The sequence below is a fragment of the Harpia harpyja genome, chromosome 5, assembly GCF_026419915.1.
Source record: "Harpia harpyja isolate bHarHar1 chromosome 5, bHarHar1 primary haplotype, whole genome shotgun sequence".
NCBI classification, from domain to species: domain Eukaryota; kingdom Metazoa; phylum Chordata; class Aves; order Accipitriformes; family Accipitridae; genus Harpia; species Harpia harpyja.
This window is the reverse complement of record NC_068944.1, coordinates 65,455,313-65,469,308: the sequence shown is the minus strand read 5'-3', so window position 1 is coordinate 65,469,308 and position 13,996 is coordinate 65,455,313. Positions and strand designations below refer to the sequence as shown.

At 42.5% G+C, this 13,996-nt stretch overlaps 1 protein-coding gene across 1 annotated transcript in view; it reads left to right on the top strand.

Annotated features, from left to right (window-relative positions):
• Positions 1 to 13,996, top strand: part of SNTB1 (syntrophin beta 1) — a 117,724-nt gene that overhangs the window by 68,805 nt on the left and 34,923 nt on the right. The window contains exon 3 of the mRNA XM_052787155.1: positions 7,220 to 7,427. Within this exon, the coding sequence (XP_052643115.1) occupies positions 7,220 to 7,427 (208 nt within the window). The remainder of the gene's footprint in view (positions 1 to 7,219; positions 7,428 to 13,996) is intronic.

The following is a 13,996-nucleotide window of genomic DNA, read 5'->3' as shown; positions in this document are numbered from 1 at the left end:
CACCCACAGCATGAGCCTTGGGTGGTGGGCTGACGTTGTAGGTGCCGCAGCTCAGTGTTGGTAGGTGCTGAAGCTGCGCTTTAGTGCTTGAGTTGTACGCACAGACATGGCTATTTTAATACCCTGTGGTCACTTGTAGCTTTCAAATGCGTTTCTGCTGATGGAAATTCCTGTTTTCCTGTAGTAGAAATCAGGGGGGGTTATGCTGAAGTTGTTACTTCTTCTCATCACTTACAGCTTTTCCGTCAATCTCTCAGTCTATTCAGTGGGAAGCTGAGTTTACTGCCAGTAGTGAAAGTGCTGGGAGGTGACCCATGCCTGCCGTTCCTGAAGAAGACGGCAGTATCTCGGGGAGGTTGTTCCCAGGTGGTGCTCTCTCCCCAGCGCTCAGAGGCCAATAATTGATCCAGAAGGAATTTGTGGTTTTGCTGTTGTGGTTGTTGAACAGTCCAGCTTCTGTTTTGCTTTGCTTGGCAACTAAGTAGTGATCCCTGGGATTTCTTGATCATGGAAGCCAAAAAGTAAGTGTATAAAATAATGAGACATTGAGAAACATCCTGCTAGATGAGGTGGACCTGCTGCTTTTCTCTTCCAGCAATACTTTCTTCCGTGACAATTCATCTGCAAGACGGAGCTGATCTATCAGCAGCCCTGCTCATTTGTCCCATTTCCCTGTTAGTTTTCATCCATGCTCATGGATCATGTCCCCTTGTTTGCCCTGGGTCCTACTACAGCACTGCCTACCAGCAACAGCAGCAGTGGTCTTCCTTCTCAGAAGATATCTAATTCTTCTCCAAGCCCACGATGTCTTATTTCTGCAGCAGCATGAGGCTCTCCACCCTTGTCTCATCTGAAGGGGTCATTTACCACTATTACCAACTACAGTCAGGTGCTCTTTGCTTAGCCTAGATGCAGCTCCAGCTGCAGAAGGTTGGCTTTGATGCAAAAGGTGCTTTGAGGTTGGCTGTGGCTTTGCTAGAGGTGCAGCTTTTGTGGCCAAAAGAATTTTTTTTCCCTAGCATTAATACACTTTCCCTCTTGCTGTGAAAGAGTTGCTTCAGGGAGCTGTGGTCAATGTATTGACCACACCAATCACAACATCTTCTGGTCTTAAAGTTTCAGACAGCATCTTTTGCAGATTAAATCAAATTCCTTCCGTGCCTCTGAAATAATTCTTTTTGTTTTTAATTCTTCTTTTTCTTTTTTTTTTTTCCCAAGTAGCTGACCCCACTGCTCCTTGAAACAGCACTTTTGCCATTATTTGGTGCTGAATCCACTGTGAAGAAGGCTGGACTGTGTATTCCTGCGTTACCAATATTCAGCACTATTACAACCACTATATAAAGGAAAAATTCAAGAAAGAAAAAGATAAGACGTCTTTTGGGCAATGCAGAAAAAGAGTTCTGCTCCTTAAAAAACTATTTTTAAAAACTCTTAAATGACTTTTGTAGTTGTTCTCAGTAAAGAAGGCAGCATGTGATGTGCTTTGCAGATCGGTCAGCATCAGCACACAGCAGTGTGAGCAAGTCTGTTACAGAACCAAATCCTTTCATTACTTGCATGCAGCGCAACTCTGCTGATATCCCTTTTATTAAAGCCCAGCTGGCGGCAAATAGAAATGAAATCAACTGTGACAGCTCATTAGTGATATATACACCCTCTGTTTGGACATCAGTCTAGTCCAGCTCCCAAGAAACGACTATCTACATCGTTTTTTACCACTGTAAGTTGAAAGTCAGCAACTAACTGTTAATGCAGCGGATACCCTTGTGACGTTGAGGGGACCAAGGGAATTTCACGTAGAAAAAATTCCACTTGACTACCAAGTAGCACTCGCTTGGTAAAATGGCTTTCACCTCCATTTAGGTGCATCAAATGAATATGCTTCTTCAGTGTATGCTAGGAAATTCGTTGCAAGCCTAACAGTCTATCTATGGAATATTTTCCTTGCAGACTAAACCCAATGTTTCCATTGCTTAATTTTAACATGTTTTATTCCTGGTTCATCTCCTGTTGCTGCATGTAGAATTGAAAAAGAAACTTAACAGAGTTTTTTACTTATTTTATAATAGAACCTACAACTATTTAAATATAATATCTGATTGTGTTCCTCTAAATCTCCCCTTATGCTGGAAAGGCTCCAGTGTTTGTACACTCGGAAATCAACTAAATTACTTACCGTTTCATGTGCAGACAATGATAGAGGAGGTAGAGTGAGCAGTTCGGCCCTTGATCCCTTTTTAAGTTTGCAGACTCAGTGGCAGAGTGTTTTGTTCCTGGCTATGCTGGTGCAAAATCAAAGTAGCGTGATGGACTCGAATAACTCTGGCTCCAGCTTATCATTAACTTCAAGGGATTTACTCCACACTTTAATCAGTCACTGAATGCATAATCTGACCCAGGAAGAGGCATAAAGTGTAAATCAGTGCCTGATTTGGTCCTGAGCCAATGCTGGTGGGAGAAGTGCTTTCAATAGATTTGATAAAAGGTATTTCTTAGATAATGAACACTCCTACAGAAAGAGGCCTTATCAAATGTGGAATGAGTATGGTCTATCAAACATTTGCTTTCCACTTCTTCTGATCCTCTGTAAAGTAAAATCTCTGGATGATGAAGCGAAGGAGGGAGTTTTGGCCTCTTACATGCAAGGTTATGGCATTTGGAGGCACCGGGTTTTGTGGCACCCTCATGTTCTGCAGATAGAGAAGGGGATGCTGGAAACACTCCTCGGCTCAGTGGGACTCTTTGAGAAGGAGAGAGAAAATTACTCTTTTATTATAAGGTTTGCCAAATGATCTCTGAGAAAATGTGATATCATTCATATGCATTGCCAAGCTGGAGAGATGCCGCGCATCTTGGCAGCCATCTAGAGCTAACATATAATCCCTTTGGGTTGGTATAGGCTTTATCAGAAACAGCTCCATATGCAGTATTTACATAACTGTGGTGGAGTGTGAGAATAAACACAGCTGTGGCATTGCCCTAAATATTTCAATTCAGTGGGGAATTAAGGGAACTTTATCACTGAACTGCAGATAACAGAAGTCAGTAAGTGGTGGTCAGTTTAGCCAAGGAACAAATCAAAGCTACGATGGCTGGACTGCTGGAAACATTAAAGTGCTTTAGTGTTGGAGTTTACTAAGGTCACTGGTATTTTTTTGCTTTTCAAAAAATATGGAAATGCAATCAGTCAGCTGTTATACAAAAAGCATCATCCAAATGGACTGGTGAATCAAAGCAGTGTAGACTGAAAGGCAGAAAAGGCAAGAGTTTATAGGGACACAGCGCTTTCAGCATCTGATTGCGGTCAGAGCCCATGGGTTTCCAGGAAGATTTTAAGTTTCTTTTAGTATCTCTGTCCCAATTGACTGCAGAGACAGGAGTCCTGGATCTTTAGTGGAAATCTGCAAGCCTGGTTTCCTACGGATAGTTTAGTGCCCCGATCTTATAGCAATAGCCAGTAGCAGAGTTCAGGCAGTTGAGGATTTAGACTTTTGTCCTTAAGGTATGAATAAAAAAGATGCCCTACCTAGCAGCTTGCACAGGAACAATGCTTGCAGATATATTGCTTGGGCTGGACCAGTGCTGTGGATAGGAGGACTGAGTTTCAGGGCTCTTAAAGCAGCATTCGTTCCTGTTTTGAACTCACTTTTGAGAAGTGTAGCATGTATTGTCCAATCTTCCTGTCACTCAGCTCAGGGCATGAGGTAGACTTTATGCAGTTTATTTTATGCAGTAAGTGCATCACCGTCAAATTTTGATGACTGACAAGCAGTCCCCAAAATAGCCCCATAAGAAGCCACTGAGGGATGACATTTTGCAAGCATGGCTCAGTATGTGTGTGTGCATATGTATACTACAATATATACATTGGTGGGCTGGTTTTGGCTGGGATAGAGTTAATTTTCTCTGTAGTAGCTTGTATGGGATTATGTTTTGGATTTGTGCTGGAAACAGTGTTGATAACACAGGGATGTTTTCATTACTGCTGAGCAGTGCTTGCTTACACAGAGCCAAGGCCTTTTCTGCTCCTCACCCCACCCCACCAGCGAGCAGGCTGGGGGTGCACAAGAATTGGGAGGGGACACAGCTGGGACAGCTGACCCCAACTGACCAAAGGGATATTCCAGACCATAGGACGCCATGCTCAGGATATAAAGCTGGGGAAAGAAGGAAGGGCGGGACGTTTGGAGCGTTGGCATTTGTCTTCCCAAGTCACCATTAGGCGTGATGGAGCCCTGCTTTCCTGGAGATGGCTGAACACCTGCCTGCTCATGAGAAGTGGTGAATGAATTCCTTGGTTTGCTTGGTTGCGTGCATGGCTTTTGCTTTGCCTATGCAACTGCCTTTATCTCAGCCCACGAGTTTTCTCACTTTTACTCTTCCTATTCTCTCCCCCATCCCACCCGGGGGGAGTGAGCAAGCGGCTGTGTGGTGTTTAATTGCTGGCTGGGGTTAAACCACAACAACTGATATCACAGTAGAATGTGTATATATTAGAATATACATAGTTTAGAACCCCTTAAACAGAATTGTTAAGAGCTGTCTAAATGTTCATTATTTTAGAGGACAGAACTCTTGTACGAATACTTAAATAGCCACCATCAAAGGAAGTACACTTTGATGAAGGCCCAAGTAGCAAAACACATGTTTGTGTGTTAATCCACTTGCTTTAAGTAAGAATTTAAGCATTTTCCAAATTGGAGGGAAGCGCGTTGCCATTTGGAAGCTCTTTCAGCTCTGGGTAATTTATTTTTAAACCAAAGCCTGCTACAACTCTAACTTAAAAAGAAATTACACAAGTTTGCTGCTGTTCCTTTGCATCTGAAAAAGCAGCACATGTTTCTGAGTCTTTATAGTCCTTGTTCAGCACTTTTTTTACTGCACGATACGCAGCAACTTTGGAGGTGGGAGTTCCCTTATAGAAACCACAGGCTTTGTAAAGAACATTGTTTCACACAATCCATACAGTGAATTAACATTTTTCAAAACCAGCACAATACTGCTGTGCTGTCCAAATAATTTTTGTCTTTAAAAGAAGTATGAAAATAGGAGGTGGAGTGCAGAAAATCCTGACCGCTGCTCCTGGCTTGTTCCCTGCCTTGTCTGGGTTATGCACCTTTCCACTTTTTTGGTGGTGAAATGGGGATGCTGTCACTGACCTCATTTGTAAAATGCTGTGAGATCTCCTGCCAAAAAGTGCTCTGTAAGTAATAAGCAACATTTCCCTGATGACCACAATGTACTTTGACAAGCCAAGTCTGTATAGTTTGTTTCCACTGGTAGCTGCCTACAAGAAGAAGTTCAAACTCAAGTTCATACGGCAGTGGGAGGGCAGTGTTTCTGATAGAAAGACAGACCAGGGTGTGGTAGCTGTGTATGATTGTAATGATCATCTGACACAAATGGCTAAATCGTGACTGTCAGGGAGACGGCTTTTTCTCACAGTTCAGAAAAAATGAGAGTGTGTTTGGGAACGTGCCTATCTACAAACATAGTTTTCTTATTCATCAGACCTGCATCATCTGACAAGGAATTTTCCTTTTGGTAACTGAAGTTGCATCCTCGGTGCATCCTGGAGCGGCTAAATAAGAGCCTTTAATTTCAGACAGTGCTGGGCTCCAGCAGCTTTACTGAGGAAACATGCGTTATTGTGTTTGCTCAGCGCTTTCTGAAAAATCGACCCACTTTTTAAGCTATCCAAACAGTGATTTAGGACCCTGAACAGTTCATCTGCTGAGTTTGGAAAATCATGACCTTTTCTATCTTTAGAGCAGTGTCTACATGGAGACCTCCCCTTCCCAAAATGGACAAACATGAGACCAGCGGTCCTCGCTCTCCAAGCCCCAGAGAGCTGTGCAGATCAAGTCACCCTCTGTTCTGGATTCTGCTCTGGTTTAACCAATTAATTAAAACCTCTTAATTGTTAGTTAAGCTCCAAATTGCAGGATTTTCTAATTGCATAACAAATATTTGCATTACAGTACTGTTTTGAACCTCAACCTGAATAAATTCCACTGAATTGATTACCCTTCTGCTACAGAAAGGAGTCGTTGTGTGTCCCAGAGATCGGGCAGCAATACACAGGACAGAAGTACGTGCTTAGGCTCAGATCCCAGGTCAAATTTGTGTCGGTAATGTTCAGGGGCAGTCACTGTACGTGTATAATGAAAAGCACAAATGTGATACGGAGTTGAGTGATGGGCAATGACCAGGGCTTGGTTTTATAATTGCTACATTAAGACTATTACTTTGTGGGTTATTTAATAAATGTTCAAGTAAAAGTGGCCCACAAAGCTATAAAGAGCACACAAAGCACCACTAATAACTAATAACTTCACTGAGAACAGAGCTGAAATAGCTGCAGCTGCCTCTCAAAGCATTTTTGTTGTTGTTGTTAGCAAAGGTGCTGGCACAGGTCCCATAACCACGATGGACAGGATTAATTTTCCTGAAAACTGTGTTCATTTGTGCTTTTTGAACCACAGTGGTAGGGTGGAAGCCCACAGGATGGTCTAGTAAGCATGGTTTTTTTGGGGGAAAAAAAAAAAAATCTCCACAGGAGTTTGAAAAACTGTAAAAGATGCCTGCCAGCAGCAATCATACAGTTGCGGTTAGCACTTTCTTGCTGCCGCTGTTAGCAGGCTCTAAATGGAGCATTGAGGGGGTTGGTAACTCCTGGAGGCCAGGTGCGGTGGGCTTCTGGTTGATGCTTAGTGGTGTCACAGAAACCACAGCACAGTCCTAAGAAAACTCCTCCATTTGGGATGAAGGTGGTTTTCATTTAGCTCTGTATGTGTAAAGTAAAAACATTGAGAAACTCCGGGTGTGCCATGATACCGAGCTAAAGAAGGCAGCAGCTTATCCCTGGCTTCTCTGCAGTCATCTCCCGTGCAGTTCTGGATGGTTGCTGTGTCGGTGAATGTTAATGCGTGAATGCTCCTCTTGTCTTCATATTTGAAACTCCTATTGACATGCTAGATGTGGGGTTGCATCAACACTGGGAAATCCCCTTCTCAAGGATTTTACTGAAATGCCAGTACAGGCCTAGTTTCAGTTAAGATGATCCTACTCTATTCAGGTGTTGTAAAGGTAAGTTTTTAATGCTAGGTCTTGACATTCTTCTTTTCAACTGATTGCTAACACTAAGCAAGGTAATAAATTTTGCCGCCTAATGGTATCTGAGTAAACATAACGTTTTCCCCACCCGTTTTTCTAGACTTATTGAAGTTCATTCACCTGATGCCAAGCACACCGTGGTGCTCAGGAGTAAGGATTCGGCTACAGCCCAGGCCTGGTTCAATGCCATCCACTCCAGTGTCAATGAGCTCATCCCCAGGGTGATTGCAGAGGTCAGAGACCAGCTGGGTAAAACAGGGATTGCTGGAAGTCGAGAGATTAGGCATCTAGGCTGGCTTGCAGAAAAGGTAATGAAAACTTTCTTATTTTCATTTCTATGCTCTCTCTTTCTTGCTTGCTCTTTGTTCCTGAATTCAGCCTTGTCTGGAAGTGGAGAGGCTAAATGACATTCTGGGTTTTGATTTAGCTTTCCATGAAGACCTTTCTTTTCTTAATGTGCCAATTTTTGTGCTTTTAAAAAAAACCCCAAAAACTAGAAGGTCCCCTGAGTCTTCGCTTCTGTATGCCAATTAGCAAAGACTTTCCTGAGAGATGAAAAGTCTCATGATCTGTCAAGTTCAGGCATGAGACATGAGTCACAAAAACTGACACCAGCCTCAAGCTCCCCTGCCGTTATGTCTCCTGTTCACATATATGAGATGTCACCTTCCTACTCCCAGCCTGGGAAGTAACCAGTTACTTGGTCCATGGTCCACCCCTCTGCTGTGCCTGGCCACAGGAGCTGGACATGGTCACGAGGTGGTGTCCCCGCTGCGCCTGGGAGCTTGTTCTTTAATTGTAATGCTGCATTTGAGCTGATCTTCGTAGAAGGCCGAGCTTGCAATTGCAGCTCTTACCCCGTGTCTTGCACAGCTTGAGTCTCAAAATATTTTATGCCACAGGGAAAAGCTGGTGTTCAGTTCGAAAGTAGTTTGGGATCTATTGACCTGTGGAAAGCCAACCCATGAATGCACAGGGATGGTATCAGTATGAGATGATCTGGTTTTAAATCAGTAGCCTCAGAATTTGTTTTAGGCACTGTACCAACTGATAAGCGTGGATTTGCTATGGTAACAGCATGAGGATTGTGCCTAGAAATATCTCCCATCCAGATATTGCCTGGGAGGCCATTCAGAGCATCTCTGCCTCTCCAGCTGAGGTGTGTGGAAAAATGGCCGCTATGTACACACTGCCCTTTCAACCTCTGCATCCAGCACAGGTGTGGAAAGCTGACTGCCATTGCCCTGAAAAAAATACTGTACGTTTTAGCTCTATTTGGGATTTTGTAGATGAAAATATGGGAGCCACAGGTGCCATATTTCTATCTAGCATGCTTTAAGAAGGCACACCATTAATTTTTAGCAAAATGTGGGTCAGTCCACACCACTTATAGTGAGGCAAAGATTGCAAAACCTTCTAGGCAGATTTTGTATGTTTTCCTGCCCCTCCCTCCAAGCTTGCAGAGTGGGGAGGACAGCACAACTCCATGGCTTAGTGCTGTAGAAAATGTGGAAATTTGGGGAAATAATTTGGGGTTAAAACACCAAAGCATTTGTAAGTAAATTTTAACAGTATTAAATTGTACAGCTGTGGGGTCTTTAATATTGTTTTTCCTTTTGTATCCGTTTCTATAAACTTAAAAAATGCTGTATATAAGAGGCTTTTTCTGTTGCAAAATACTGTCCTGTGAAAGGGTAACTGCTCTGTAGCGGAACATACAGACCTTATATGTAAAATGTTCACAGGTCATTTTAAGCAGACATATGGCATGCTTCTGGTTTATTAATTTCCTCTCCTTACAGTTAATATACAATATCCCGTTCACACACTTCTTTCTCCTCTTTTTTTTGCCTTATGGACTAAGATCTTATTTCACGTTACTCATTACGGACCGGTTCAAGGTCCTGCTGAATTTAGTGGTGAAACTTGTGTTGCCATTAATAGGGCCAGTCTGTGGCTCTGTGCACGTTCCAGTGGCTGCCATCAAGAATTAGCCTTGAGAGATTTGCAGTGACATTGTTACCCAAAAGTCAACATGTTTTTTTCATTAAACTAACCATCCAGAGCTGTTCAATAGTAACAGAGTGAGGTCAAAAGTTCTCAGCTTCTTCTCATGTTGGAGACGTGTTGAAAAGTAGAGAAAACCACTACATATGGTAAAAAGCAATGTGAAATTGCTTTTATTTTGTAATAGACTGTGGGCTGTAAAGCCTGGTTGAAAGAAAGACAACCTGAAGTGTGGGAGAGAAAGGTTTATATATGCAAACTGTATATGCGGTGTTTCAGAGGAGGTATTCAAGGCAGCTAGGTGAGGTGCTGACCACAGGGGATTTCCTAGATGCTCCTCATGCAAAACCTGGGTTTGCCAGTGGGGAGAGATTAAATTCTGCAGTGGTTTTTGGAAGCACACGGGGAATACCAGCTTTCTTCTCCTGGCGTGAACTTCCCTACCACATCCACTGCTGGCTGGTTTCTAAACGTTGGAGTTCAGAAAGGGACCTCATTGTTAGTAGCCACAAAATCAAACATGTGCCTTGTATTTCTCCTGATATTACCACTAATTTTTTTCTCTGTGAAGTTTTGTGGCATATCTTGCTATTTTCCCGGGGACTGCAGAGGGAAGAAATCTGAACTCTGTTTTGAAAAGTGTCTTAGACTGTAACTTTTAAGACAGCCTTTATGGCATTGCATTATGTTACTTGCATAGCATACTTATCCTTACAATGAATTCTCAGCAAAATGGAATGACACTAAGTGAGATGAATTCCTCTGCTTGTTTGGGGAATGCAAAATGTAATCCCATAGAAATTTCACTGTAATTTGCTGTGATTACTCTCTGCTTTCATTAAGCTATTTCCTGGTTTGACGTTTTTTATATGTCTCTGCTCTAAACTTAGCTCTAAACTTCAACCTTTATGGTACTACAAAAATAGATTCATTAGCGGAGCCTCCCTCAGGTGGGTAACATTAAAATAAATAGTAGGTTATCTAAGGTACTATGCAATTGCATGCTAACAGGATTCTTCCACCTTGACTGAACTTCCCTGTGAAGACAGCCCTAAATTTGTGGTCTTCAGCATGCAACATCCATCTTGCAGCTCCACCATCAGGTCCCTGGCTGTGCCCCGGGGTGGGCAGTGAGGGACTGTCAACAGGTAAAGCAAAGAGGTCTGCATCACTTTAAGAAAGCAAACAATCACTGTGGCGTTGTTATAGGTAAGGAGAAAAACAGCCAGAAGCAATCATTAGCGATGCCATATTCCCTCTTTTATTAAGGCACTAACCTTGTCCTGACCTTGACCTTATGGCAAGGGTTTCTGAAGCTGGCCAAGGATTAGGGAGTTATATTAGTCACCAGCATCCTAAAACTTTTCTGTAACTAAGAGAAATTTCAAGTACCAGTTTGTAATGAAGTGTGTGCGCTCCCCATCACCTTTTCTTTCTTGTATCAGCAAGATCTGTGGGATTAACAAGCATGCTAAGCAGAAGGGAACAGCTACATGTGGGTTTTAATCTTTTCAGGTCTTTCCTTTTTTAATGCTCCCTGTAAAGATACTTTTAGTGGCCAAAGACAAAAAAAGAAGTTAGTAATGTCATCCTAACTGAGGAGCTTTTCCATGTGTGTGTTAATTGCCCCTCTTCTTCCCAGGAATCCTTTAAATCCTCTTAGAAATGTCTTTTCCACCTCTCTTTCCCCCCACTTTTTTAGACTTCAGCACAGCCTGCTTTTCATCTCATGCTTATCCACCTACTGTTGAGCTCCTTCGTGAGGAGCAAATTCAGCTCTTGCACTGGAGAGCTAAAACATTGAGGAAATGGTAGTTTATTTTATCACTTTGCAATGTCTGTTCCAATAGACCAAGATATCATTGGCAAAAGCTTTATCTACCTTTTTGCCTCTAACGCAAACACAGAAAGGTGTTCTGGCAAAAGTGGTTTTGCAAAGGTAGCTTTTGCAAATTCAGCAGTTGGCCAAACAAGCAAAAGCATGACTTCGGGGTCAGGGGAAGCCGAAGCTGTAGCCAGGTGTCAGGCTTGTAGCTGGGTCAGTTAAAAAAAAAACAACCTAAATGAAACCCCAAGCTCTGCGTCTCTCCCTGTCCTCGTTGTGCCAGTGACTCTTTAAATGTAAAAAAGAAAAAACGCTTCTGCAGCCGGAGACTGTTTTCCTTTCTGGATGTCAAATGTCTTACAGGCAGTGGGCTTCTTAAAATTATCTCAAAGCTCCTTTGAGAAACTTAAAAATAGGAGTTGCTGCAAGTTGTCTTTTATAATGTTAATATTTGAAGCTGCAGAAAAAGTGCCTTTCTGGGCTTTTCTCACTAGATCTTAACCCCAGCACTTGGTTCCTGTTCATGTTGCTCTGCCTGCACAGGGTAAATGTGTTGCTGCTCCCACAAATCTGGTGTGGGGATCAGAGGGGAGAAAACACCCGATATTGGAGGGGAAATAACCAATGCGGCACGGTGAATTGGAGTTGTTCTTCAGCTCCAGACACTATCTCCGAAATGAGAAGTGTGTTAATATATTACAGGCTGTTCAGTCTCCTCAAACCTTAGATAACCATATCATTGTGTTAGAGCTGAAGTGCGAGGCATGTCACAGCAGAGTGATCTTCTTCAGTATCGAGCAGTATATTGCAGTATTATATTTATCTTCCTGCTCTCGCTCTAATTCAGAGGAGGGAATGATAACAGCAAGATTGTGAGCCATGCAAGCTGTCCAAACAAGATTTAGGCAAATGACATGAGAGTGTATTTGATTTTTTTTTCCCCCAGTATGAAATGAAAATGTTTCTGGTTTACCATTTCCTTTGGAAGTATGTTCACTGGTTAGCAAAACAAGTAGACAGCAACAGAGCCACGTTGTTATTCTCATCAGAGATAAATGAGTTTTCAAAGAACGGGAAAAAAGCTTCAATCTTAAAATTTCATATAATTTCCAAATTGTAAAAGTGAGCTTAAAAATGTCTTTGCACGAGAAAACTGCCAGCCTGTCACGTAGTTAAAACATTTTGCCTTTTTTTAACATTGTGAATATCTGATTTTAACCACCTTCTTGCGAAGCACAGCAGCAGCTAGGCAGCATTTAAAAAACCCTGGCATGTCCGTGGTTGGGGCTGCCGCCATCCCCCTTAGCTCTCCCATCATGGTGGTGGCAGTGCTTGTCTGACCCTGAGCCAGATCAGATAGTTATGCTGGTAGAAAACTCATTACTTTTGGTGGGGTAGCATTAGCTTTCTGCAGGTTTTATGACAGATGCAAATCCCAGTGCAAGAGTAGTAGTGAGAGCCTGTGGCAAGAGGGAAGGGATTGGGAAACAGGGCTGCCTTGTTAGGCAGCGTATAACTTCTTCTGGGCTAGCTGCCTCGTCAGACTGCACAGTCTGAACCAGCAGCATGTTCAGGAATAAAATCCGGGTTATACTAATCCCCAGGTCTTTCTTCAGGCCCTGGAAAGTACCATTGCATGTTCAGGCTGAAAGTGCAGTGAGCTTTGGGTTGTACTGGGTCTTAACCCCAGTGCAAATCAGCGTATGGTTTAACCAGATGAATAACTTGCTAGAAACATGGGCATTTGCTAAGAAAACTGTTACTCGAATGCCTAATTTCTTTGCAAGGAAATTACATTCCTGTAGCGTGGTGTCCTTTGCAATTTCTAGTCTCTACAGGGTTTTTTTTGTTCTTTACTTTCAGTCTCTGTTTTCTTCACTAATTATCTAGGCATGTTTGGAAATACTATGCACCTGTAACGCCCAGGAAGAAGAGCAAGGCAATTTGGTCCTGGCCTCCTGTTTTGAGTGGTTGGAGAAAGACCCTATTTCTCATATTGATAATATACAGCTGGTCATAATCTTAAAATTGATCTGACCTTTTGGAGATTACACATACCTCAAATCGGAAAATCTTCTGTGTGCCCTAAATTAGAAATTGTGCTTTTAAATCCCAGCTAATTACTTGCTGTGGAGCACTTACATCCAAATGAAGAGTCCTGCTTTTGCCCTGTGTCACTTAACCTTGCAGCTTATTAATTCCGCAACTTATTTGTTTGCTTTGTAAAACACCACAACAGAGCGCTTAATTACATTAGCAGTCTTCATTATCTGGGATAACGATCAGACTGTTCTTAGGAAAGACGTAAACCTGAAATAGCATGAAGAGTAATTTCCTCTCCCAGCTTCAGCGAGGTTCCTTCACAGGCCACTTTCATCAGCAGTAACATTGTTCTCTTCTTGCTTTAGGTGCCTCCAGTAAATAGATATATTAAGGAAGACTCAGGCTGAAAACAGCCATTTCATTCACCATACTGTGTTAAAGGCTTTGCCAGTCTTATCTGTAACACACGTGCTATTTCTTCCCGTGCCCATGAGAGCCAAGCAAATGATAAATCTAAGTCAGGCAGAAGCGTGCAGTGCAAGGGATTGGAAAGAAGAATAAGTGTAAATAAATCATGAAAAATTATAGGAATATGGTGGTAAATGCATGAAGGACCTGAGCTCGAAAGTCTGTGTTTCTGCAGTACAGTTTGGTGGTTGTAGTGAAGGAAAACCACTCTATCAGATAATTATGGAGCACAGTTAAACAAGTGAGTGAGCACCGCTGAGCCTGCAGTAGCCTTCAGGTGTTAAATTATTCTTGCAGAAGTAGAGCTGAAGTGTAAACTGAGGCCCTGCATGTCCTGTTGTCCTTCCCATGAGGGCTGCGTTAGTTCTGGCCAGATCCCAGCGGAGGTAATCACATCCGCTCTCCCTCTGCCTCAGTTTTGATCTAACCGTCCTAACAACAGACTTAACTTCTTCCATAAAATACAGCATATTACTATTGCTGTTCTTATGAACCCCAGGAATGATGAGAAAGTTCCTTTTTAATGTCATCCCG